The sequence below is a fragment of the Brassica oleracea genome, chromosome C7, assembly GCF_000695525.1.
Source record: "Brassica oleracea var. oleracea cultivar TO1000 chromosome C7, BOL, whole genome shotgun sequence".
Taxonomy (NCBI): Eukaryota; Viridiplantae; Streptophyta; class Magnoliopsida; order Brassicales; family Brassicaceae; genus Brassica; species Brassica oleracea.
This window is the reverse complement of record NC_027754.1, coordinates 45013568-45041443: the sequence shown is the minus strand read 5'-3', so window position 1 is coordinate 45041443 and position 27876 is coordinate 45013568. Positions and strand designations below refer to the sequence as shown.

General features: G+C 31.5%; 6 protein-coding genes, 1 non-coding gene and 1 pseudogene across 9 annotated transcripts in view; 3 read left to right on the top strand and 5 right to left on the bottom strand.

The window, feature by feature from the left end:
* LOC106304788 (cytidine deaminase 6-like) overlaps nucleotides 1–749 on the bottom strand; it is a 5277-nt gene extending 4528 nt beyond the window's left edge. Inside the window, exon 1 of the mRNA XM_013741178.1 lies at nucleotides 262–749. Within this exon, the coding sequence (XP_013596632.1) occupies nucleotides 262–723 (462 nt within the window). The 5' untranslated portion in view covers nucleotides 724–749. The remainder of the gene's footprint in view (nucleotides 1–261) is intronic.
* Nucleotides 750–5200: 4451 nt separating this feature from the next.
* On the top strand, nucleotides 5201–7319 carry LOC106306319. The gene is made up of 8 exons (XM_013742890.1): nucleotides 5201–5567; nucleotides 5745–5812; nucleotides 5893–6040; nucleotides 6140–6220; nucleotides 6588–6674; nucleotides 6762–6847; nucleotides 6929–7049; nucleotides 7142–7319. Exons 1-8 carry the CDS (start codon nucleotides 5310–5312, stop codon nucleotides 7217–7219), a joined length of 927 nt encoding a protein of 308 aa, XP_013598344.1. The 5' UTR covers nucleotides 5201–5309; the 3' UTR covers nucleotides 7220–7319.
* Nucleotides 7320–7407: 88 nt separating this feature from the next.
* Nucleotides 7408–9542, bottom strand: LOC106306318 (protein arginine N-methyltransferase 1.1-like). The gene is made up of 9 exons (XM_013742888.1): nucleotides 9160–9542; nucleotides 9061–9071; nucleotides 8830–8985; nucleotides 8678–8741; nucleotides 8467–8609; nucleotides 8296–8383; nucleotides 8111–8226; nucleotides 7884–8034; nucleotides 7408–7806 (listed from the first exon to the last, which is right to left on the bottom strand). The coding sequence occupies exons 1-9, from the start codon at nucleotides 9395–9397 to the stop codon at nucleotides 7601–7603; spliced, it is 1173 nt and encodes a 390-aa protein (XP_013598342.1). The 5' UTR covers nucleotides 9398–9542; the 3' UTR covers nucleotides 7408–7600.
* A 176-nt stretch (nucleotides 9543–9718) lies between these two features.
* On the top strand, nucleotides 9719–11003 carry LOC106306321. Of its 3 annotated transcripts, none has more exons than XM_013742893.1 (3): nucleotides 9719–9837; nucleotides 10261–10453; nucleotides 10549–10926. In XM_013742893.1, exons 2-3 carry the CDS (start codon nucleotides 10272–10274, stop codon nucleotides 10733–10735), a joined length of 369 nt encoding a protein of 122 aa, XP_013598347.1. In that variant the 5' UTR covers nucleotides 9719–9837; nucleotides 10261–10271; the 3' UTR covers nucleotides 10736–10926. The 3 variants fall into 3 exon arrangements, with proteins under 3 accessions (XP_013598347.1, XP_013598346.1, XP_013598345.1); XM_013742892.1 differs by having other exon boundaries at nucleotides 9720–9837; nucleotides 10255–10453; XM_013742891.1 differs by having other exon boundaries at nucleotides 9721–9832; nucleotides 10255–10453; nucleotides 10549–11003.
* A 213-nt stretch (nucleotides 11004–11216) lies between these two features.
* TRNAP-UGG lies at nucleotides 11217–11288 on the bottom strand. The gene has a single exon. It is a non-coding gene; the product is annotated as a tRNA-Pro (tRNA).
* Nucleotides 11289–11431: 143 nt separating this feature from the next.
* Nucleotides 11432–12919, top strand: LOC106306320 (annotated as a pseudogene).
* A 3073-nt stretch (nucleotides 12920–15992) lies between these two features.
* On the bottom strand, nucleotides 15993–17458 carry LOC106305138 (F-box/kelch-repeat protein At4g29370). Its single transcript, XM_013741508.1, has one exon. It carries the CDS (start codon nucleotides 17387–17389, stop codon nucleotides 16133–16135), a length of 1257 nt encoding a protein of 418 aa, XP_013596962.1. The 5' UTR covers nucleotides 17390–17458; the 3' UTR covers nucleotides 15993–16132.
* A 4242-nt stretch (nucleotides 17459–21700) lies between these two features.
* LOC106305661 (F-box/kelch-repeat protein At5g39560-like) lies at nucleotides 21701–23267 on the bottom strand. Its single transcript, XM_013742008.1, has 2 exons — nucleotides 23242–23267; nucleotides 21701–22941 (listed from the first exon to the last, which is right to left on the bottom strand). Exon 2 carries the CDS (start codon nucleotides 22907–22909, stop codon nucleotides 21701–21703), a length of 1209 nt encoding a protein of 402 aa, XP_013597462.1. The 5' UTR covers nucleotides 22910–22941; nucleotides 23242–23267.
* Nucleotides 23268–27876: the final 4609 nt, after the last annotated feature.

Sequence of the window (27876 nt, the reverse complement as noted above, 5' to 3'; positions counted from 1 at the left end):
AAAAAAATTTTTTTTTTTTTTTTTTTTTTTTTTTTTTTTCTCTCTCTCACGTTTTTTTCTCTTCTTCTTCTCTTCTTGTTTTGGGATGATCTTCTTCTTCTCCTTGTGTGGTTATTTATAGGAGATTATGGGGAGTTGGTGAAACTTCTTGTTGCACCTACCAAAAGAACACAAAAGAAATGTGTTGTTGAATTAATCAACAAACACCTTCTTGATACAACTTATTGTTGTACCTACCATTCAAAAAACGTGTTTCTTTACATGGAGAAGGTCAGGGAGGAGATTGGAGTGACGTGGAAGGAGACTCTTGAGAGTCACGAATTCTTGTATGCCAAGTGCTGGATCTTTGATAAGGACTTGGATGATAGACGCCTCGGTGATTTCTTGAAGAAACTGACGGCAGTGACCGCAAGGCGCGTGGAAGACGGAGTCGCTAGAGGAGACGGCTAAGTGTGTGAGGTTTTGCTCGGAGTTGAGCATGAGGTTGACGACTAGGAACTGCTCGGCGTGGATGGAGTGGTGAAGAGGAAGACCGGGAAGTTCGACGTTGATGCCTAAGAAGACCTTGCGGGAAAATCCGAGTCCAACTGCTCCGACGTGACGTCCGGAGATTGGAGCCATACGGAGAGAAATCTTACGGTCGATCAGTGAAACAAGGTCCATTGGGTCGCTGACGACACCATAGGGTTCGTTTATGAGAACGAATTTTGAGGGCTGTGCCATTTTCTTTGGATCTTGTGTTTCGGATGTTATGTTGAGTGTGAGAAGCGAAGAAGCAAACTCTTTGACTTATTTATAGGTGTAGTGTTGTGTGCATGCATATTGAATAAAACTGTGTAATTGGGTGTTTGTCATTGACATACCTAAGGAAAGCTACATAAAACAAAAAGGGGATTGTGACTCTTAGGATCTAATGTCGAGAAGACTTGTGCTGATTCATGAACCATCTTTTTGAGAAAGAAGTTGTTAGAACTATTTTTGTAATTTAGTAAAAACTAGATAGTAAGGTCATGAAAAGTGGTAACGTATGGTTCTAGTCATAACCCTTGATTAGTAACTTTATGATAGCTTTTCATTAAAAAATACTAGTTCAAATGTCGGTAGATTAATTGCATTGGTTATAATTAGTTCATTTACGAATCCGACTTAGAATTTGTATGCAGTAATAATCAAATCGATGATATACATAAATCTTCACTTAAGCTTTGGAAATTGCAAGTTTAACTATTTTTTTAAATGTATTATTCTATCTAAATGTGTTAAATCGAGTTATTACCTCGTACGCAGACAGTATTATCACATGCACATGCATGCACTGTTAGAAAATCAAAAACGAGACTGGTCACTATATAAACTATCAAGACTCATGTAACCACTTTAAAAGCAACGTTGCTTTAAACTAGTTAGAAATACTTCAAAGTAGTACTGATTACATAATGTTATAATAAAAAAAAGGTTTGGATTACATAAGAAATTTGCTTGAAAGTGATGCACTACTGGTGAACATATACTAATTCGATAGGGTTACTTAATCACACTTGCATTGTATGAGTAATTAGGATCCACCTATCAAGACCCATGATGACTCATGAACGATCTTTTAAAGCAAAAGTAGTATGATTAAAAATTTGTTGTCTAGTAGTCACTACAAAAAATGTGTGAATTGTATCCCTTAAGTTGTATCACAAAAACAAATGATATTATTTTACATTGCTTATTTATAAATGAAACAAATATATATGATTCAAAATAATTTATGATAATTGATGTTATTATTAAATAATTTAACTTCAGTTCAATAAAAATGACATAATTTGTATCACTTTACAAATCTGATGTTATACCAGTTAATAATTGATGTATTTAGTTTTTTATTTGGTTGACATCACTTAACAAAACTGATGTCAACAAAAATTACGTAACTATATTTTCATTTAACATCATTACAGTAAAAATGATGCTACCTTTTCTAAATTTTCGTCAATAAAGTTTTTTGCTTAAACTTCAAAAAAGTAAAAAGAAGAATAAGAGAAGTATAGTAGAACTTCTATAAATTAATAATGTTAAGACTTTAAAATTTTATTAATTTATTGAGATATTAATTTAAAAAAGTTTCATTTTAAGATTTTTTTTCTATTTTTGAATATTTATATTAATAAAATAAGAAAATATTTGATTTTACTGTATATAAATTATTTATTTTTAAGAAATTTGACTTTCATATTATTTTATTATCTTATTTGGTGTATAGTTTTATGTTTCATAGAATTATTATGTGGTTTTCAATATAATTTTACTAAATATTATCAAAATATATTAAAATATTAAGAAAAATAGAAGTATTTTTATTGTGAATATAAAACCAAAAATATAATGTTTAAAATATATTTAGATATAGATTATTAATTTGTGATTTTAATGGGACTATATATTTACATGGGAGTTTTTAAAATATTATTATCTTATTATTTTATCGATTTATGTCATATTTTACACCGATCCAAGTTGGGACCGTCAAAATTTATTAATTTATCGAATATTAATTTATAGAGGTTATACTGTAGTTGGGATTTTCTTGTGGCTAATTTAATTGAATATTCCTGATAAACAAACAAAGAAGCCTTCTTTAGTTTGTTTAATTTATAAATTAATATTATTTATTTTGGTTAGAATTACTTTTATCATTCACTATAATCCGTATGTATAAGGAAAGTAAAGATGTAGGAGAGGTAATCAAAATCTTTCAGGATCAAGTCTTTAATTCATGTGATGATTTTTGTATGGTTTTTAAATTTTATTTGTTTAGTTTTTGGACTTTAGTTTTTACCTTTTATATTTTGGTTTTTAATTTTGTGTTTTGATTTCACTGTAGATTTTAATTTTTTCAAAAAAAAACAAAAGAAAAAGAAAACCAAAATCTGATTTAAAATCAGCAAAAATAAAGGAAAAATGGTACAGTGGACACTGAACACATAATTTACCGGATAAGAAACACTATATATACACGAGCCACTATACTATAGGGTTATATTGGGATTTAGCATTTTTACCGTATATATAAATTTTGGCGTCCAAAGCTCTCGTTTTATAAATTTTAGTCCAGGTCCGGCTCTTACCATAACTAAATATATATTATACTAAGTTTTCCATACAAAATAAAGCTCTCGATCTACCCCCTAGATTAGAGTTAGACGCCAAAAAAAATTGCTCAAAAAAATGTTTAGAGTTAGAAGCCACCGATTCAATGTAGCTTACAAGTTAGAAGCCACCGATTCAATGTAGCTTACACTGTACATAAATTGCATACTTAAGAATACCATTGCCACTAAAAAACTAACAAACTAAATAGTAATTTTGGAAACATAAACTTTATTATTTTATTCTCTACAATTCATCGACTAGATTTCAAAATCAATATTTCTTAAGAGTTCTATTTTAATATAAATCACATTTTCTTGTGAAATGACGAATGAATATAAAAATTTATCAGTTTAAATTTGAATTTTTTTTTCTCAACAGATGCAATCGAAACTGACATCTTTTTTATCAACATAATAGGTGATTCTTCCGTATTTATGCACATAAATATAAATATTTTAAATATAAATAATTTTAAAAATAAATATATTATAATGATTTATTTATATTTTATATTTTATTTTTATATTTTATTTTTATTTGAATAGTTTTATAATTTATATGTATAATTTATATTAATAATATTATATCTTTGAGTTAGACATGTGATTTTGTATATGTAATATCTAGTCGGTGTAGTACTTATCACTTGAATATATTAATTAAAAATTACTTAAAGAAATATAATATTTTGAATCTAATGCAAATATATTTTACAAAAGAAATAAATTGTAAAAATTAGTTATTTTTTTAATACGTGTTGAGGTATCCTATAATTTATATGTATGAAATAAATAAAATATTACTATAAAATGTTGACCTAAAATATTACTATAAAATAATCTGTTTTATATTATTATTTTTTCTTAATATCAAGATTATTTTTGTTAATTTTCATGTTTTATGAAATCACATTGTATATGAATATTATTAAAGATTCGTTTTAAAAATTTCAAATTTTTCTTTTTATTGTATATTCTATAGGAAAAAATAAAAAAGTAAAATAAATTTAATAATGGTAATTAAATGTAATATTTTTAATTTATTAATTTAATTATGCTTTGAAAACTACTTAAGAAAAAATCCAATAAAATAAATTAGTTTTTCATAACTTTATATTTCTTGTTGTTTTTATTCAAAGTTCAAATTTACTTTGATAAATACAGTTGAATCATTAGTATCCCCTAGACTATATTTGCGAAGTGATTTTGCCACATGACTTTTCTACAATCAATTTCACAAAACAAATATGACATGGCTACTAAAATTGATGACATGTCTTATAGCTTAATATGACATGGACAATTGCATTTAATGTTAATTTATATTTTTGTTAAACTTTTTAAAATATGATAATAAATCATATATTACATTTAATGACAATTTATATTTTTTGAATTTTTTTTAGAATACGAGAATAACTCATAAATCATCATTAAAATAAATATATTCAAATATGACATTATAAATTTTGAAATCTAATATAATTATATATTTTTAAAATTATAAAATTATAATATAATTTAATTATATATTTTTAAATTATACAATTTTAAATTATACAATTATAATATAATATAATTATATATTTTTAAATTATAAAATTATAATATAATTCAATTCTATATTTTTAAATATATACAATTTTTTTAGAAAACTATAAAAATTTAATCGTAAAATCATTATTTTCTTATATATCTACAAATTTTATAAATATTTTTTAATTTTAATTTTTGGTAATTATGCAAGTTTTACAAATTTATTTAATATATTTAATTAAAATAAATAGATAGAAAAATCTATCTAAGATTATAATTTCAAATATATACATGCATATTCTTAAATATAATTTTTATGTTTAATTAAATCCAATTTATCTTAAAATATTGATACAAAAAAGAAAATTTACAATATTAATAATATTTTATTTTAAAATATAATTTATATTTATCTATTAAAAAATATTTTAAATTTTTGACACCTAGTTTAATGTAATTACTCTAATTTGTTTCGTTCCTTTCTTCCCAAATATTTTAGAATTGTTGAATAGACGCCCCCACGTAAGAGTGGTTTGGATCACTAGACATCTAATCATCATCTTCTTCACCATCTCATCGCCATGTTCTGTCCTGAAAAGCCCAAACCCTCTTCCAAACGAGACAAAGTTCACCATGTCGAAAACTTGTAACTTTCTTGGCCTCAGACTCAGATCGAATCCTCCTCTCCCATTCTCAAACGCCCCTGCTCTGAATCTCCTAACGGCTGCTTCGAAGCCTTTCGACCGTTGGATTCGCGCCTCTTCACGTCGCCGGCTTGTTCTCGGCGGTTTCGCCGGCGCGTCCTTCTGGATGAACAACATGTCCGGTAATATTGGCGGCAAATCTTTCATCGCTTCCGCGAGGCAGACGAACCCTTCTCCCGTCGAACAGGTCTGGTCTTCTTCTCCCTCTTGGTTTCGTATCAAAAGCTTAAGCTTTTCAAAGTTCGCATCTTTGAACAGTGTACTCTGTATCTAGTAACTTATGAACGAAACAAGATCATACATTTTGTCTTAAATGTATGTTTGTGGTAGTGTCTGAAATCGAACTTCTTTGATTGAATCTTAGGCGTTGAGTAAAGTGGAATGGCCTGAGAACTTCCCTTTCAAAGAAGAAGATTTCCAGCGATTCGACGAGTAAGGTTTTGTCTCTTACTCTGTTTTGCTTTCAGAGATCTTGTGACTTCTTTTTTAACTATGTTGTGGGTTTCTTTCAGGTCGTCTGATTCAACATTCTATGAAGCACCACGGTTTGTGACACACATTGATGATCCAGCAATAGCTGCATTGACAAAGTACTACTCCAAGGTTTTGCCTGAGAGTGAAACTCCGGGAGTGAGTATACTCGACATGTGTAGCAGTTGGGTACGCACTATCCTTTTAAACCAACCATTTTCTTGTGTGTTGAGAATCTTCCCAACTCCCAAGTTTAAGACTATTTGGTTCTTGTGATGTTTTACATAGGTAAGTCATTATCCAGCTGGGTATAAGCAAAAACGAATAGTTGGAATGGGTATGAATGAAGAAGAACTTAAGCGCAATCCGGTAAATAAGATTAAAATTTATCTATATTTACCATTTAGGGATGAGATAGATCATCTCGCCTGCGGGTTCGGTTAGTTTGGTGCTTTTGGGTTGGTTAGTGCGGAATTCGGTTAGTTATGTTCAGCTGAAATCTCACTTAATTAAACCGAAAAAGTTTGGTTCGGTTTTCAGCTAGTATGGTTTCAAAAATTTCTACCTAACTAAGCCTAAGTTTTCGAGTCAGCTAAATTTTGGTTCGGATTTTGGTTAATTCGGTTTGGAAATTTGGTTAATTTTTTTTTTGTTTCAAACTGCCGAATCAAACCAAATCTCTAACCAAACTGAACCGAAAACCGAACTTTGGATCTTATTCTATCTCTCTACTCAGGTTCTCACCGAGTACATAGTACAAGACTTGAACATCAATCCAAAGCTTCCTTTTGAAGACAATTCTTTCCAAGTTATTACCAATGTGGTACGACACAAACTTTTTAAAAGTAAACTTCTTAATTAAAACTCAAAGTCATGATCAGCCAATAATGTTTTCTTGGTATCTCAATAGGTAAGTGTGGATTATCTTACAAAACCACTTGTAGTTTTCAAGGAAATGAACAGGATCCTCAAGCCAGGAGGACTCGCTCTAATGAGGTTGGTTCTCTTTTAACACAAACCTGCCAAGTCTTGTTGGATTCAAATCGTTCACTCCCTCACTTGTCTTTATCTCTGCAGCTTCTCCAACCGTTGCTTCTTCACTAAAGCAATCTCGATATGGACATCAACTGGTGACGCAGATCATGCTCTCATTGTTGGATCATACTTTCACTATGCTGGTGGATATGAACCTCCTCAGGTATGCATTTCTATATATATATTCATCAACACACCTTCTATCAGAAACCCTCTTTATAGAGATTATTCATTTCCAACTTGTGACCAGTTCAGGCGGTTGATATATCTCCAAATCCAGGACGTTCGGATCCAATGTACGTTGTCTACTCCAGAAAACTCCCAGTGGCCTAGAAATTGAGACCCAAAACCTTCATGTATACACAGAGGAATATAATATTCAATTAAGATTACTTGGGAAACCTGGTTTATATAGAATATTTTACTCTCTCAACAGAACTCTTGGTTCGTTTTCACTACAAACTTAGTTAATCCTCTCAAGACAACAATCATGTCACACAAGATAGACAGACACATACAAGAGTTTGTTTAGTGAAATCATTAATCTGAAACTCAGAAACATAAAGACAAATGCAGCAGTGTAAACTGTGAAGCAAAGGGAATGTTGCAAAACTTGAAGACAAAAAAATACAAAAACTAATATCACAATTTGAGAAACTGTATCTTCTCAGTTTCAGCTGAAAGCTTAAAGAAATGCTTCTTTTTGAGAGAATTTCAACGCATTTTGTAGTGTTGAGTTCTTGAGACCTTGGAGTGCTGACCATCCAAAGAATAGCTTAGCTTTATGTCAACGTCTCTAGGATTCTTCTTGTTATAAGAAACCGACATGCTTCCAGTGATGGTCTCACCCTCGCATATTGTCAACACATCTTCAAGGTACATGACTGTTTGTTTCCAGTGCGTGGCCCGTGACTTTGGTCCTGCAATTTCACACCCGGTGGTTAGTTTCAAACCATAATGAACTAGCAAGGAATTTTGCAGAGAGAGAGATGTGAACCTGTTGAGAAACCTAGAAGCTTGTGGCACATGGTAAACGACACGTCAAAGTAGGCTACGAGGGCGTGGATGTAGTCATTCCGTTGTGCAACTATTTTGAAGGGAGCAGTGAAGGAAGCATCACCAGAAGACATCTTTGAGATATCCATCGTCTGTTACAATAAAATGAAGTGAGCATTAGCCACAAATGTAAAAGAGATACGACTAATCATTGTGTATATCTTATACCTTAAGTAGTCTACTATCAGTGACGATCTGTTTTTGGTCGACAGTGTCAACAAGCGGCTCCATCATAGCCTTTTTCTTGATGCATGACATGTCAAAACCATACACACTGTTCCAAACTACAAAACACAGTTGTCAACAGACATTGAGAGAAATGATGGAGAAAGAGAATCAATGAGCTAGCTTACATTCAATTTTGTCTTCTTTGTACTCTGAATCCTCTATGGCTGTAAGAAAGAGAGAGGCTTTGTCTGGTAGCACAATCCCACCATCAACCTATCAATAAAACCAAGGAAGGATATGAAACCATAGGCTCTTCATAGCTCTAATGTAAACAAAGTTGGAGCTGTGTAACTTACAAGCCATTTGTTGCGAGCGTACAGGACACTGTCCAACATGTTTTCAAACAACAGAAAGTAACCCATCCACTCAGATATGATCACATCCACTTTAGGAGTAGGAAGCTCTATCTCCTCAATCTTCCCTTTCAAAACCGTTATTACTACAACGCACAAAACAAAACCATTAAGCGGCTATAAAGGTTTAAACTTGAAAGAAGAAAAGAAGTACCATCAGAAAAGCCATTGGCTTTAACAATCTCCTTAGCCATGTCAGCCATTTGAGAGCATTCAACCTATTAAAAGGACAAACTCAACCAAATCAATTCAGATTGAAATAAGTTTTTTTTTTTAACTTCTAATGAAAAAAAAAGGAAGCGTTACAGCGTAGACATGTTTAGCTCCAGCCTTGGCACAGAAGAGAGACAAGATCCCTGTCCCAGCACCAACATCAAGAACAACTTTGTCCTTGATGAGAAACTTGTTTTGGTAAATCACGTTCTGGTAAGTCTTTGTTCTCACTACATCCTTCAACATCTCCTGTAATAGATACAATCCTCCAATCAGACACCAGACAGATAATCATACATAGGAGAATCTCGGCAAGATACTTACTTCATGAATCCCTGCAAAAAAAAAACAGATAAACGTTGGAATCAGAGTCAACATTCAGCACACAAGTTGATAACTAAAGAGCACATGGATTCATCTTACCGAAGTGAGAGTAGGAATCGAAGTAGTAATCGGCGCTGGTGGTATCATCAGCCATTTCGGTTGTGCCATCTGCGGCGTCGCACATGGATTCATCTTGGGCGGTGGCGGCTTCAGCGGAGCCTTGTGCAGCTTCGTCTTCATCAGCGTCTTCGAAGCGTATCTTCGTGTTCAGATTGTGTCCGAAGCTGACGAACTCTTCTTCCTCGTTGTTGTTGTTGTTGTTGTTATTCTTCGTCATCGTTTCTCTTAGAGCCGAGGGAAGAGAGAGAGAAGGGTTTTGGGGAGAGAGAGGAAGTGCAAAAGATTAGGGTTTTAAGGAAGCCGCCACAAGCTTTTTATTATTTCAGAACTTGAACAAGCAAAGTCTTTGGTCTTGTTTTTCTCTCTCTCCTGTTGCGAATTTTAAATTAAATCGTTTTTAAAGATATTTTCTGAACCGGTTGAATTCTCGTCCACACGCACCACAAACCGGTTAGATTTATCCCTCCGGTTCAAAATTACCATAAAACGGTGTCGTATTGGGGCATTAGGATTTGGGAAATAGCGCGGAGAAGACTAAAACGGCATCGTATTAAGAGTAGCCGTCGTTGAGATCCTCTCGGAGAGAAAGTCCCCAAACCAACTACTCATCTTCTTCCTCACCGGTGGGGCATTCAATTGCAGATACACAAAGGTACGGTGAGCCTCGCTGATCTTCATGCAATGCTCTCGTTTCAGATTCTCAATTTGGTTCTATAAATCTACTTTGACCTTAGTTTTCTTTGGCTGATTGGGTTTTGCTCCTGTGGTCTGACCTCTTAGATCTACATTCATTGATCTCTTCCTGCTTCTATAGGGAATGAATCACTGCTTTTAAGTTTGAATATGTTTCGTTGATTCACAGTGGAAGCTCATTCCATCTGCTACTCTAACAATTGCTGATTTGGGGGTTTAAAGTTTCGGTCTTTTTGCTCAATTTGTGTGAATTTTAATTCCAAAGTCTCTGTCTTTGAATGTTATTCCGATATGGGCTATGTTAAAAAAATTGTTGGGTTTTTGTTTCTGAAACTGAGAAAAAAATGGTAGATGTTTTACATTTTGATTGTAATTTTGAAGGATTAGGTTTTGTGAAGATGGCATCAAGGTTGATTCAAGTTCAGTCAAAGGCATGTGAGGCTTCCAAGTTTGTGGCCAAGCACGGAACTTCTTACTACAGGCAGTTGCTTGAGAAGAACAAGCATTACATCCAGGAACCTGCTACGGTTGACAAGTGCCAAGAGTTGTCTAAGCAACTTCTCTACACCCGTCTTGCTAGGTCCTCCTTCTCCCTCTCTTCTCGCGATCTTGGTTTTGCCTTTTGTGTGTGGCTTTTCTCAGTAATCTAACTATTTTTCCCACTCCTTATTGCAGCATTCCTGGACGCTGTGAAACCTTGAGGAAAGAAGTAGACTACGCAAAGAACTTGTGGAAGAACAGAACCGATCTGAAGGTAGAAGATGCTGGAGTCGCTGCATTGTTTGGTCTCGAATGCTTTGCGTGGTATTGCGCTGGTGAGATCATCGGCAGAGGATTCACCTTCACTGGATATTACCCTTGAATGAGAGGAACTATAACTTTGAAGATTGTGTAATCTCTCCCCTCCTCCGTATTTTAGTGTTTCCATGAATCAATTTTTTTTCTTACAGCTTTTTCCCTGAAACGGAAGCAGAGAGCTTTGGAGCTGTGAAAATTTGCTAAAACCCATCTCTTTGATGAGATTGCGATCAATAAAGAACAAAAATTTCGACAGTGAGTTTCTCTACTTGTTTGATATCAGTATAAAGGAAAATTGAACCAAACTTTTGTGCAATCTATTTGTTAACATATGTGTTCACTAAAGAATGTTTCGCTCTTTTGTGTGTGGTTAACATATGATTCATAATAATCTCGTCTGTAATATGATTGAAAATACAAAATTGTGTGTTTTTGAGTATTTTGGTTGCAGCCGATCGCATTGCAGATGAGTTTTAAACAATAGAGTTTATTAGGAAAAGTGGAAAAGGAAAACGCTTAAACCAAATTTGATTTAAAAAAATTAAGGGGCGTTCCGAGAATCGAACTCGGGACCTCTCGCACCCAAAGCGAGAATCATACCACTAGACCAAACGCCCTTTTGATAATTATCAAGATTAACACTAATTCACACTTATTATCCCACTGAATTAAACTTAGGGCTTTGCAAAGAGTGTATATAGATATTCACCTAAGGCCGGAACTAATCTGGTTCACTCTTATATTCCGAGCCATTGTCTAGTTCGTGAGCTTGACATTCCATTAGGAGATCATCGAAATGACAACAGTTCCAGGACAGTTGGTGTGGGAGATAGTGAAGAGAAACAACTGTTTCTTGGTCAAACAGTTCGGTTCGGTAGAGGCAATGCCAAGGTTCAGTTCAACAAGGAGACCAACAACCTCTGCAACCTCAACTCCTACAAACACTCTGGTAATGAATAATTTTACAACTAGTTGTATTATTTTCTAGATATGTCTTAATGAATCTGTGAGATAGTATTATGTTAGGTTGAAAGTGAACTCTGTTCAGTTTTTGTATTGGCATCTCACTATTTGATTAAAAAATGTCTGCTTTAGTTTGAATGAACTGTAAAGTTTGCATCTTTTGCCTTAAATATATCTGCTTTAGGTTGAATAAACTATAAAGTTTGGATCTTTTGACTGTTAATCTTGTTGGTCTCTTGATGTTGAATTGTGATAGAATCTCTTATCTGATTAAAGTTTTGGATTTTTGTAATGTGAGTTTAGGTTTGGCAAACAAAAAGACAGTGACCATTCAGGTAGCTGACAAGGAGCAAGGTGTGGTACTGGGAACCACCAAGAGCAAGAAGCAAAACAAGCCTAAACTCTCTGTTAACAAGTCTGTCCTCAAGAAGGAGTTAGTTCCCCAGGATGGCCAAAGCTGTTGCCAACCAGGTACTAAACTCTATTCTTATAATCAATATCATTGTTTGGCAATAATATTTTTTTGGTTGCTTAGCTTTTGTAAGTGGTTCTGCTCTATATGAGCTTTATACACATTGTTTTGGTTGTTTATAAAACTTGTGGTTAAATGTTCTAAATGAACTGATACTTTTTAAGTTTCATTATAGTTTTGGTTTTAATGAGCTGTGATAGAAAGCTAACACGTAAGAAGAGACAACTCCTCTGTGGGGTATATCTTTTCTATGAAATATATTTGTTACGCTTGCTTCTGAGCTAATTACAAAATTTGATGTTAGTTTATTTGTTTTTTGCAAAGTTTATCAGTGATGAGAAAGCTAACACGTAAGAAGAAGACTTCTTTGTGAGGTCTTTCTTCTATGAAATATATTTGTTACGCTTGGCTTCTGAGATGTTTTCTTCCTTCTGTTCAATATTTCAAATCTGTTTTTTTCTGTCTTTCAGTGTTAATAATGATTTTTTTGTCTAAATTTTATCAGGTTGTGGACAACTACTACAGGCCTGATCTGAAGAAAGCGGCACTTGCTAGGCTCAGCGTGATCAGCAAAGGCCTAAGAGTCGCCAAGTCTGGTCCCAAGAGAAGAAACAGACAGGCCTGAAGAATCCGCCACCGAATGAATGAATATTTTACTTCTTCAAAAAGCTTGTTTTGAGAGTTTCAGACAATGCGTGTAGGTTAATGATTTCTCCTGAACAGCTGAGAGTTTTGTTTGAACCACCTCCCTCCTTTTGTCATTGGAAAAAATCTATTCAAAAGAACCACCTCCCTCCCTTTGTCATGTTCAGTGAACAGAGTCTCTATCTACATTAGAAAAATCTATACAAAAGAAGCTTTAGAAAATTACAAAGCTTTTTTAAGCATTTGATGTTACAATGAAAAAGGTAAGAGTCGCAATGAACACTACAACAACACTACACAACAGTCCATCATGGTTAATTTTTTCTTCCAGACCTTAATGGCTCCATCTCCACTGTTAGATATCAACAGTCTCTACACTGGAATGTGAGTCACGGTGCAATAAGATTTGTAACCTTTGTCTTTCACATACTCAACAGAGATAAATTTTACTTTTCATCGCGTATGTTTAAGAGATGAATCTTTGGCATAAAAATGTGTATATCCTCTACTCAAAGAATGGATCCGGAGTTGGTGTGAAGATTAAGTCGAATTTCTTCAGCTATACACCAATTAAGTTCTTGAGCGAGTGTGGCCGCTTGATGCTAACTCGAGAATGGCGCATAACACTATAGTTTGAGCTAAGTTATAATGGAATTAACCCAGCTATATATATATTGACCTAAATTGCATTGTCGCAAACATAGGATGCTCACATTTTGAAATTGTGAAAATCAGTGATGAACATTGGTTCCACGAAACTTGATCAAATAATAACTTTACTAGTCATCAAAACCGAAATGGCTACCTATAATTTGATGTTGATCATATGTGTTGTTGAGTAACCTTAGTTTACTTCCTTGTGATTCAACTTAGAAAGTAAACTTTAGTAGCTGCTTACCTACTACTCAGCGCCGGCCTAGGTGCCAGGGCAAGCAGTGTACCTGCTCGGGGCCGCCTAAAGTAAAAAAAAAATTAGTAATATAAAAAGCCCTGATTTTTTTTTTTTACATCAGGGGCCTAATTTTTTTTGTTTGCACTTTAAATTTCATATTTACACAATAAAAATAATAATAGTCTATTTTTTATATTTAAAAAGCGCAAACAAATGAGTAAATTTAGATAAGTTGATATATATATATATAATAATATTTGATAAAATTAATTAATTATAGGGGCTTAATTTATTTTTTTTGTCCAAATACCCTTTATATTGTTAAGCCGACCTTGCTATACTCAAAGAAATTATTCAAATCAATCATTCGTAAGAATACAAACAGAGAACGAGAGGAGCAAATAAAATAGAATAACGAAAATATTAGAGGACGGATCATTCCTCTATAATTAACGAGTAATGAACAACATGAACAAATTAATAGGTTAAGTTTATGAGAATATTTCTTCACTTCAAGGTGAACAAATGTTATTAAGATGAAGACATTAAAAGGACAAAACATAGAGACTTTGCCTCAAGTGAGTTTGTATCACCTTAGTTTACTTTGTAACCAGAATTAAGAGCAACTCCAATCATCATTGGAATCCTTAACAATAGAATAATATATATTTTTTTAAATTTTTTTTGTTTAAATAGTTAAGGACTCTAATCATATTTGTTAGTCCAATGGTGTTATCCACTATAGAATTCTTAAAAATAAAATATAATTAAATTTGTAAAACATTTAATAAATTTGTAAACCATTAAAAATAATTAAATTTGTAAAACATTTAATAAATTTGTAAACCATTAAAAATAATTAAATTTGTAAAACATTTAATAAATTTGTAAACCATTAAAAATAATTAAATTTGTAAAACATTTAATAAATTTGTAAACCATTAAAAATAATTAAATTTGTAAAACATTTAATAAATTTGTAAACCATTAAAAATAATTAAATTTGTAAAACATTTAATAAATTTGTAAACCATTAAAAATAATTAAATTTGTAAAACATTTAAAAAATTTTAAAAGTAAAAAAAATTGTAAAAAATAGTTTCTGTTACGTTGTTGGTTTTACTTAAAAGCAAACATAAAGTTTCAGCGAATGAACTAGCAAGGTTACGTCTCTCGAAACTATATCTCCAAGATTCTAAGTTATTACAACCACCATATAAGATAAAAGGGAGGGTTGGTATATTTGATCAAAACAACAGAGAATGGTTAGATTCAGTTCATATATTTGATCCATGTGAGAGAGTACTAGTAGAGAAGCTTGTAAACAAATCTCTTGATATGATCAAGTATCAAAAGCCTTGCCCCTGGTGCCGGTGGAATGTTTACTTCCTGCTCTGATTGTTTCCTTCACCTGAAAGAAGAACAAAAACCCGTGGTAAGTAAAAAGATATGTATACTCTTTTTGTATTGGTTCATGAACAATCAATCAATCACCTTATACATTGTTCCTGACGCAACAGCGTAGCAAACAGCCCAGGAGAGTGCGTGTGCAGGCTTTACTTTCAAGCCTTTGCTCACAAAAGCGTACGCCAACCCACCACCTGAGGCTGAGACCATGCTGCAAAGTTTGTCAAAACCCAATAAGAAACAACGTCTGTAACAGGTTTTCATCAAATCAATATCACCCAAAGAACAAATCTTGAAGATTCTCAGACAAGGAAATATAAACAGGGATCAAAAAGTTGAGTGAAGAAAGAATGAAACTTTACGCAGCCGTAAGATCATCTTTGCCTCTGATTCCTTTCATTATGTGTTCAATTCCTAGACGACGAAAACAACAAAGAATCGAATCGGAAATAAGAAAATAGCAAACCCAGACGAAAACCCTAATTCGATTTGAAACCTTCATTCAAGTAAAATCCCACAATCGAACCGTAAAAATTGATGAAATCAACATGCATCAACTCCAAATGCAAAGATAATGAACTAAAACGCTCTGATTTACCTTCAACACGGAAGATCGCCGAATCACCTTTCGTTTCGCCGGAGTAATTTTTTTTCTGTAATTGTCGCGACTTCTTTTTTTTTTTTCTCTCCTTACAAAACACGACCCTGACCCTCACCAATCGGGCTTTGCCAACTCATCAAGGACCAAATCCTTAATCTCCTTAGTTAAGGACTCTTTCTTAACTTATGATTTTTTTATATTAATATTTTAATCAATCCCGAGTAAGAATTAATGCTAAGGATCTACTTAAACCCCGCGTTGCGGGTGGTCTAAGCTAACAAAATGCATAGGGGTGTGTTTCAAAAAAAAAAGTGTTTCAAAAAAAAAAATGCATAGGGGTAGTCACAAACACACAATACATATACTATTCTCAAGTCGATTCAAAATGAAAACTGAAGCAATGTCTAGAAAAGTCAATGTCTAAATACAAAACAAAGCACAAGTTAAGGATGACTCTACTAGCTTGACTAAGTAAGAGTCATCAAACCAAAACGGGTAGACAACGCAAGAACTCATATGACTTGGGGACAGTATGCACAACATCGAACCACTCAATCTTCCCCCAAAAACCTTCATGGATTCTTTCCAACGCAACCACCGCACACCAGATGTTCTTGTTCTGACTACGACCACGCCGCTCAAACCTATCCCAAATAATCACGAGTTTCCCACCGTAGTTCACTAATTCAACCACACTACCAACTCTACCATTCGGATTAACATGACTACTAAAACTACGATACTTCTTCAGCACTTCCAAACCTCTCACATCTTTCCACGTGCCATTCTTTAAATCATACCACACATACCTCAAGCGAGAGTAAGAAAACATCACATTGTCTATCACGCACCAAGAGTTCGACCAATTTACACTCAACCCCACATCCGCAACGCTCCATTTCTTTTCCTTCATATCATAGACCCAATCACGGAGCTCAATCTCAGTCTTTACGTAAATCTTTTCATGCACCACACCGATTTTGCGAACCTTCTTGCACCCCAACCGTACATGAAGGTCAGGATTCGGCGGTAAGGTTTTCCAGGTCTGTGTCTTGATGTCGAACATCTCAAACCAACTTTCGTGCATAGACCGAGCTATACATCCTCCCATTACATAAATCTTGTCGTCGTGGACACATGCAGACGCATAGAACCTCTCCATATTCATGTTAGGAAGATTTCGCCACGTTTTATTCCTACACTCATAAACCCGAACAGCTGAGGAGTAGCGTCTTACGTTATCGTCCAATGGTCCACCGAATACGTAGATTTGCGAGCCAGTCATTATGGTCGAAGACGCATGTGGAGGAGGAGGAGGTGGAGAATGTTTGGGAACAGGAACCAAGAGGTTTCCACTTGATTTCTCTCTAGTTCTACCATCGGTTAGGTTTCGTTTAGGTTTCACATAGAGACTGAACCATCGTGGAGATGGATCGGTGAAGTGCTCGGTGGAGTACTCTAGACAGATGTAGAGGCAGGTCACGGTGGTTCCCATTTGAAAACGTGCGGCATAGAGCTCTGAGGAAGAGAGGAGAGAACGAAAGGTTTTGGAGACGAGGGAGATTTTAGGGTAATAAGATTTTGGGATACGTGCGAAGAAATTCAAAGTGATATCGTTTGGAAGTGAAGAAAAGGAGAGACATGGTTGATGGTTAAGCGGCGGCGGTGGTGGCGGTGGTGGTGGTGGTGGAAGCTTGGCCTTTTTCTGCGGCGGCTCAACTTCTTCTTTGGGGATCATTGTTGGTGGAAGAAAGTAGTGGAGGAGAGAATATTCATGGAAATCGGTTAAAACGTATATAAAAATGATTTGGTCAACATTATTAGCAAACTAATTCCGTATTTAAAGTAACATATCAATACGTTTCCCATTTTGAATGGGATATTTTGCAGATATGGAAGTTACAATAGATTCTAGATTTGTATATATATATATAGTTGACCAAGAAAATAATATACACTAAGGAACTTATATAGAAACAATATAAACCATAAAAGGAGGATTATAAAAAGTTTCTAAAGTTTTGTAAATTTTGTTAATACAAAAAATGTACGCATAGATACAGTAATTTTTTTTATAAATTAATAATGTTGGAAATATGAGAGTTTATTAATATATGCTGTTATTAATTTACAAAATTTCATTTTTAGATTTTTCCATCTTAAATATTTATTTTTCTAAATAATAAAATATGTAAGTTTGTGTATTGTTTTAATTAAATTTTGGAAGTTTGTCATTCAGATTGTTTTTAATATATTGTTTGGCATATACAGAATATGTTTCATAGATATTAAATGTGATTTTAGATATAGTTTTTACTAAATCTCATCAAAATATATTAAATATTAAGAAATATTAAAGATAATTAACTCCATTGTAAAGATTAAACAAACAATATAATAGTTTGTTTGTACACATATAAAATGTATATACATATACATTATTTTTTATATTAATTTATAGTTTTAATAGGATCATATATTTACACAGAATTTTAATCACTCGAAATACATTTTTAATTTTTCCATAATATTCATACACTCTAAACACATAGACGTACACCTGCGTAATATCAAGTTACTTAAACACTTGCTAGATTTTAAATCGCGCAACCGCACATGTGTTATTTTCAGTTATATATGCATATATATTTATTTTAAATTATTAGTGGTATATTTTTAATTTTAATAATATATTTAAATGTTTATACAACAATTTAAAATACATTTATTTATAGTTTACATATTGTAAAATAACAAATGATTTAAAACTGTCACATGTATTTGTTGTTTCTTATTATATATTTATCTTATTGTATTTGCATTTAGTTATTAAACAAAATAATATTTGCATAAAAAACCATATTTGAAAAGTATTTTGTACTTAATTTATGTTAAAGTTTTACTGCCCTTCAAAACTAGATTTCCTTTTACCAATATTTTCTTATGTTTATTCATTTTACACAATGTATTATTGTATAAATACAAAAGTCTAAGATATATTAATTTTTATACATGCATTATATATTCTGTTAATGTTAAGCCGTTATGTCATCATCTTAAATTTTTTAACATAAATAATTTATATTTATGAAAATAAAATTTATAAACTATTAATTTAATATAATTCTATCATATTTAGTTCACAATAATAATTTTAACATGATTGATTATGATTATAAAATAGATAAAAGTAAGATATAATTTTCAATTTTAATTTTATAACTGAATATATATTAATGCATAATAATATTTCATTGTTTATTACGAAATTAAGATATTGTAAAATATTTAGATCAACATAATAATTTTTGAAATTATGGTTGCCATAAGCGAACAATAAAAATTTCTAGGATAAATAATAATAATGCATATTATAATAGAAAAAAACATATAAGTAAATAAACTAATAAACAAAATAGTAATTTTACAACAAGATTTTTTATATTTATTAAAATATTAATCAAGTATTTATCATTAAATTTTAAGATAAAATAATTCAATTACTCAATGTGTTTTTTAGAAATATTGTTAATAAATTTTGAATTGAAATTATTAAAAAACATTTATTTTGAAACAAAATTTTTATTTTATAACAACAATTAAACTCAAACGGAGAGAATAATAGAGTACATATTGGGTGTTGAATATAGTAGATAGCTCTAAGGTTGTTTCAAAAAAAAAGTAGATAGCTCTAAGAAATTAACTTTAAGAAATATAAATCATAAAACTTATAAAATATAAAAGTAAAATTTGTACGACATACTATATGATTAAAGCATACTAGATTTTGATCTGCGTTTTTAAAGCGCGTGATTTTTCTTTTAAAATAATATTTTAAAATGATAACTAATTTTAAATTATAACGATACATATTTTAACATTTCATTATGTTACTATTTACATGAATGTAATCTATAATTTTCATAGCTACCATATCTCTACTATAAGAAAAGGAAAATTTCAAATGCTTTGATAAAATGATAATAAATTAAATTCTATCATATTTTGTACACAGTATTTACTTTTAGAGGTAAAATTGAATTATATATAGTATTTAGAGGAATACAAACAGTGCTAAGCCAGTGAAATATAAGCAAAACTCAGTGATGATCAGTTACATGTATCATAATCAAATATTAATGTGTGCTGAAATCTTTTCTTAATGTGTTTTAATGCTACGTGAATGTTAGAAGTATTTTTATTATTTTGAGATTCTTAATTCAGTACTCCGTATGGACCTCTTACTCAATTGCATACAACTTCTTTTGAAGATCATAAATGTAACTTTTTGAAAGCCCTAGTATGCTACTTCTAAATCATCTAATTAAGGTTTTTAATCGGGACTGAACTTTGTTACAAAAAAAAAAAAAAAATCGGGACTGAACTTGAACTAAATAAAGCTAATCAAACATCAATTTTAAGCGTTAACAATATCACTCGAAATACATGTTCAGTTTTATTATCTATATATATTCTTAACAGTCACGTACACCTGCGTACACATATGTATAAGGAGACATTTGAATTTCGAGAGACTATCATATAATTGAGCTTATGATAGAAAAGAGGGATGAAGATTGTCTCAAAGATTTTTTAAAAAAAAAGATTGTCTCAAAGAGCAAAACAGCATGTTCAAAGCAAAAGAAGCAACTCATACCTTTTCTAAGCGACATCTGCCAGAAGCAGTTACACAATTAAACCATTGATATGATTCAACAGGAAAGGTAAGCACATCAACACACTCAACCTTGCCCCACACCTCACATCCATTGCATCTTGATTCTAAAGAAATCTTCTTGGCAGACCAAATTTTGATATTTCGTTTGATACTAGAACTGCGAACACTGGGATACGGATCCCACATAGCTAAAAGTTGGCCACCACATTCAACCAGATCAAACCGTCTCCCAGTTTTTAAACCTCTAGTAGGGTGCTCACGCAGTTTTTCCAAACCCTTGATCTCTCTCCACTCTATACCCTCATTCTCAAAGCGATACCACATTAAGTGCCCAAAGTAAGTGCAACCGCCGTATATTATATCCCCCATCTGACCCCAAACCTGTACGGGACCCGATACGAAACTTGAATTCTCTCTTACAAGTTTCCATGTACCATTTAAACTTGAATTCAAATTTTATAGAGCAAATTTTAATGAAGTGGCTTCTTTTTGAATAGATTTAATCAAAGAAAAATTTGTTTTTATCTAGAAAATTTTTGTCATGTAGGCAACGAACATAGTTAAAGCTCGTTGTAATATGGAAAAGTATTTTTGATGTTGTCAAAAAGTGTAAAATGAGATAATTTTGGTATTGGTGTATTTTAAAAAACTCAATCTTGATTTCTCTTCAATTTATACTTTTCAGATCATATTTTTAATGATTTACATGTGTATCTCAAAAACTTGTTCTGGGTTTTGTTATCGTCTGTGATAAAATTTATTGAATAAAAAAGTTCAAATGAAAAAGAGATATACTTGCTCCGTTCCTAAATGATAGACTTTTTAGTATTTTCACACATATTAAGAAAACACATTAAACTACCGTAATAAATATATCATTTTCTGTAATTTTCAATTTTCAATAATTTTTAACCAATAATAATTCAATAAAGTCAATTAATTTTCTTGAAGTTTGCAATTTTATCATAGAAAACACAAAAAATACATCATTCTGAAACAAATTTTTTTTCTAAAAAGTCATTAAAGAACGGAGAGATTATATTTTATGGTTTGATCAACATATTTATAATTAATTATATTTTTTGGCTTGGGATTGCTTCTCGTTTTTAACCTTTGTACTACTACAAAGTACAAACTCACTCATTTTTATTAATGATATTCACAATCCTTATAAAGAAAAAAATTGTGGCATAAGAGTAAACTAATGCGATTGCACATACTATATGATTAAAGCATAAATGTTTAACATTAAAGAAAAAACCTCGGCTTCTCAACTCTCAAAGAACAAAACCTTTCTTAAAAAAAAAAAGAACAAAACAGCATTTTAAGTAAAAGAACCAAGAAACAACTCATACAGCATTGTAAGAGACATCAAACAGAAGCAGTTAAACAATCCAACCCTTCATATGATTCGACAGGAAAAGTAAGCACATCGACACAGTCAACTTTTCCCCACACCTCGCGTCCATTGCATCTTGATTCTAAAGAAATCTTGGCATACCAAATTTTCTTGCTTCTGATACCAGAAATGCAATACGGATCCCACATAACTAAAAGTTTGCCACCACAGTCCAACAGTGCAAACACATACCCAATTTTTAAACCTCTTGTAGGGTGCCTACGCAATTTTTTCAAACCCTTAATCTCTCTCCATACTCTACCCTCATTCTCAGAGGCAGACCACATTAAATAACCGGAGCGAGTGCGACAACATATTACCTTCCCAATCTCACACCAAGCCTCCACGGAATCATCGGATAGGAAACTCGATATCTCTTTGACAAGTTTCCATGTGCCATCTTTCGGCTCGTAAGTGTATTCCTTATCACCTGTCAGTAAGTAAATTCTCCCTTCGAACACATTAACATTATAGCAACGTCTTTTGCGAAAGTGGTTGCATAACTCATCAACGCCAGGACCAGGAAAGGCTGCCCATGACTGAGTTTTTACGTCAAATACCTCAATCCAGTTGGCATAGTAGGCGTCAATATCGCAACCTCCCATCACATATATTTTCTCATCGAGTACAACTGTATTCGCATGCTTTCTAGCCACGGTCATCTTAGGGCCATCACGCCAAGTGTGACTCCGACAGTCGAAGATCCGAACTGAGGAAGACGGTTTGTTAACGTAGGGTCCACCGATTATGTAGATTTCCGGACCAACCGTTTTGGTGTAATATAGTTCGGGAAAAGAATCGGTAGGAGAGGAAGCTATAGGAACAACAGAAAATCCACTCGGGTCGCGCTTAAACCTCATCTTCCTTTTATGCTTGGTTTGGTTTTGATTATTAGGTTTCGTCCGAAGGCTAAACCAGCTCGCACATGGGTGACCGGGCAACTTTAACCAGACATAGACGCATGTTTCATTGGCTCCTATTTGAGATCGAGTCTTGTAGATCTCCCTAGATGATAAGAGAGAGTGGAATCCCTTTGAGACGAGAGAGAGCGATGGGTACTTCCATCTCGTGACACGGGCAAGAATGTTCTCTATGATTTCGTCTGGTAGCGATGGAAACGACGACGGTGACTCAGGAACCGTCTTGTTTATTTGGGTTGGTTGAACTTCTTCCGAAGTCATGATGATCGGCCGGCCAAGTTGCAGTTGAGTCTCTGGAGAGAAATATGATAAATATATGGTTAAATAAACACGTTTAGGTAACGCATAAAGAATAAATTAATTATTTATACATTAAAAAAATTATTGGAAAATGAATATTTATCCAAAAAAAATATCAATAAATTTTTTAATAAATTAAAACAACTTATAAAATCTCAGTACGTACAGTACAAATATAACAAAACCTATACAGATTCTAGATTTGGTTTTGAATGTGTATACTGTTGACCAAGAAAATAATATATACTAAGGAACTTATATAAAAAATGCGTGTAGATGAGCAAATTTGATACCTAAAACAAAAGTTACAAATAATATAAATAAAAAAAATATAATAACATATGTACCGTATCCGTAATGGAAAAGACTTATAGCAGAATCAAGATTTCACAACACTTCAGAACCAAAAGTGGAACATAAAACTATGTTATAATGTCAAACACAAAAGAAAAAAGGTAAGAGAATGTTGTTTTTGTTTGCATTGGATGAGTGTTTTGTAATGAGATGATTCTAGCTTTATATAGCCACCGTCCTAACGTCATCTTCAATGTAGGCAATAAAGATGCAGATTGCGAAATATTCTCATCATAATTATATGGATGTGCATTTAGATGTAAGTTACAAATCAAATCAAATTTTCATTCACTATCTCCATTAATTCACGTTGACCAATTTAACTAGCAAAGATATTTTATTTTATTTTGGTTCAACTTTGTTAGCCACAAATCTTAAAATAAAATAAAAATAAAAAATAGGCCTAATAAATCTAATTTATTTATTAATCTCTTGACCCATTTACTAGATTTCAAAACATGAAATTTAGGTTTGGTCCGAATATATTTTTTCCACTACAAAACAAAGTTTTAAACTTTGATCTATTTTCTCCCCTTTATACAGAAAGAAGATTTTCACCACATATTTTTGATATGGATATTTCACAAATAATTTTTATTAAATTTTTATTTATCATTCAAACAAAATTTATTTTAGGCATATAATAACACTATACACATAACAAAGAGTTCATCGATATTAAGATCCGGTCATTCCAATTAGGGCTGGGCAAAAAACTTAAAATTGAAGAACCAAACTAAATCTGATCTAAAAACATAGTAATGAACCCGAATCGAAACTGTTAAAGATCCAAACAGATTCAAAATTTTGTTATCTAAAAAAACCAGAACCGAATCCGACCCGAACCAAAATATTTCGGATATCCGAATAGATCAGAATCATATTTTATATAATTAATATATTTATTATTTTCAGATCCATATCCAAAATATATAAAATCAGAATTTACATATATATATATATATATAGTTGGAATTCGAAAATATATTTAAATAAATTATGTGTGAACATGACTAATTTGATTGATAATATTAAATGTGATAATGGAAAAATCTTAATATGTAACATCAATCTCAATTATTAAGCGAAATAAAGAGCATAAGGATCAACTAAGGAAATTAAATAAAACTAGTACTTTTGAAAACGGTCGACTATTTTCCAAAGAATCTTGGTTCGATAATTTGCTGTTGTAAAAAAATATTAATCTAAATCGAGTTGACATATATTCCCTCGGTTCTTAAAAGATTAATGTTTTAGAATTTTCACACTTTTTGATAAAACATATCAAAACTTAGTTATAAATGCATAGTTTTTTTTGTAATTTCATATTTCTTATATTTTTAAACCAATAAAATCTTAAGAAATGCAATTAATGTTTTTGAACTTCGAAGTTTTTCATTATTAATTGACAAAAATATATATTGAAAATATAAAATATGTATTTTTAACGGAGGGACTATAACAAATAATGTAGATTTGAAATTCCTAAAATCATAGTGAAGACAGAGGATATTAATTGTATGCCCATCATAAGTTCCAAGAAAAAAAAATATATATGCCCATCATCATTGTTTACAAGGTGAATGCGAATATGCTCAATGCCATGCACAAATTAAAAATTTCTTATATATTAATCGAGAAACATTACAACATTGTTTTGTATCCACGTGTCACTATGAAAATAAAATTCAGATTTTTTTAGAGAAATAAATTGGTCCATCTTAACTTATACTATACATTTTATTAAACTAACTATTAAATTGATAAATAGTGTACAAAAAAATATTCTCGCACTTTCCTTAATAAAAGCTACGGGATTGCCTAACGTATATATGACAATTAATGATTTTTTTTTTTGACAACAAGACATTTACAGACTCATATTGACTCTGTAAACCAGATCGGCAACTCCGCATCCATATGAACGACGAAAGACGGTTGTTTCCTAGCACTACGTGCCAAGCTATCCGCCCGTAGGTTCTCCGTTCGGGGTACATAGATGATATCTGAGTTGTGGAAGCTTCTTCGTAAAAGCTTAATATCTTCCAGGTAGCTTTCAAATGCTGGCCATTCTTCTGGTTCCGAAACCATCTTCACCAATTGAGAACAATCCGTTGCAAACGTAACCTGAAACTGTCGTAAGTTCTTCATACATTCCATTGCCCAAATCAACGCCTCCACCTCCAAGTGAAGAGATGATAGACACGCCCTTACATTCCTTGCCCCTAATAAACCATCAAAACCCAGTAAGGTACTATACCATCCTTGTCCCGAAAATAGTTCATTTTCTTTCCATGAACCATCTATAAAACACCAACGTCCTGTAGTTTCTAATGTGTGTCTGGTCAGTACTTGGCTCTCCCTTTTTTGATCAGTGACTATCTGTGCTTCAGCCCAAAGTGTCGATTCCAGTTCTGCTAATCGAAGTGTTTCCCTTGGATCTATATCCAGATTACTAAACACCTTATTGTTTCGACTTTTCCATATATACCATAATATCCACGCGAATTGGTGATCGTCCATCTTTGGAGTAATTCTCCAAAAGAGATGATCCATGTTACCAAAAACGAACAAGTAGGAAAAAGGTCTGGATTTGATGGTATCTTAGATAATGCCCATACTTGACGTGCTGGAAGGCATTCAAAAAATACATAATTTATTGATTCCTTCGGGTCCCCACATCGAGTACAACAAATATCTCCTTGTATTCCTCTCCCCTGAAGATTCTTCATTACCGCTATACAGCCTGAAAGGAGTTGCCATAAGAAATGTCTCAACTTCGGCGGGCACCGCACTTCCCAACAGAAAGCTTTTAACTTATCCACTGTAGGTCCATAAAATTCTGGTGGTTTTTCCTTATCAGGATAAACCCGTTCCAATTGATATCCTGATGATTATGATTAATGATTATGAATGATAAATATTTGATAATAATTTTTGTATCTTAACTATTTTTTGTTCAATTTTATATTATTAAAAGATACTAAACAACCACATTAACCATATAATAAAAAATAATTTTTTTTCTTATATGTTATATTTTGAATTTTTAAAACGACTATAAATTATTAAAAACATTAAATGTTTCACACTAAAATTTTGTGAACCATGATTTAATTTTTTTGGTAATAACAAGATACAAATAATCATAAATCGTATGAATATGAAGTCTCATTTACTAGACATTCATATTATATATTAATATAGTTTAAAATTAAAAAATGTAACATAGAAAAATACTTAAATATGATAATTTCTAAATTTGTATTGAAAAAGTATTGAAACCTTAATATTTTAATTTTAAAATTTGTATTAAAAAAAATCGCCCATTAGAAATTGTGTGTTTATCATATGACTATGAATTCTCAATAATAAATATTTATATTAAAATATACTATATATCTATGTCCATTTCATTGAAATTTAGTTATATACTTTATAAAATAAATAAAATGATTGTTTTGATTTATTTACCAAAACATTATTGTAAATAAAAAAGATGTATTTTTTTATTTATTTATTTACTCTAATTTAATTATATACAAAATACGTAAATGAATACAAATAGATAATAATAGATTAAAATTATTTTTATATATAACATTCATCCCGCACAATTGCACGGATCTTAAGCTAGTATTCCGTTATTTCTGTCCACCCTTTAATTGTAAAGTTCTCATTTCCTTAATTTAACTAAATAACAATCCTGTGAGATTCTTCCTCCGATTCAATTTAAATGTTGTCCTAGAGTAAAAATTTTGTTTCGATACAAAATTTATTGAATTTATATTACAATCTATTTTTTATTGGTTAATGTTTTTATCCTGAAAATATGTAAAATTAAATGTTTTCTTAATTTGTGGATCTAATTCTAAAACGACAATTAAAATAAAACGGAGAGAGTATTTTATAACATATTACTAAAAAATATTTTATTAAAAATAAAATATTTATAAAATATAAAATATATTTTAGTGATTTGATCAAGTTAAAATTATAAAAATATTAAAAATTTATCAATTCAAGTATGATATATATTTTTAATTTTTTGAAATAAAATAATTGTGGATTATTATATTGTTATGTTTTATTTTAATAATATTAATAAATATGTATATTTTTAATCTGAATATCTGTTAAATAGAATTTTCTATTCATATGTGTTTATAATAATTTATATTTGTATAACCAAAAATTTAAACCATTGATCACAAAATCTTCAATATGATATTTTTAACAGTTTTAGTCATTGTAATCATTTTCAAAAATTCTAAATACACATATTGAAGATTTAGTATATATGTCAATAATATATTTATGTTGTCCTAAAAGAAATAAAATCAGATTCGACAGTTCCTATTATCAACACCAATTCAATAACAAACAAATTATTTAGTTTAAAATGCTTTTACAATAAAGTTAAAAAAAATCTTTTGCAAAACAATATCTTAATTAAAGCCAATGAAAAATAAACTAAATTCATTGAATATCATATATATACCATAACTATTTATTATTATGAGCGTTGAAAAACAAAAACAAAAACATGAAATAAAACTGAATTTAAAACATAC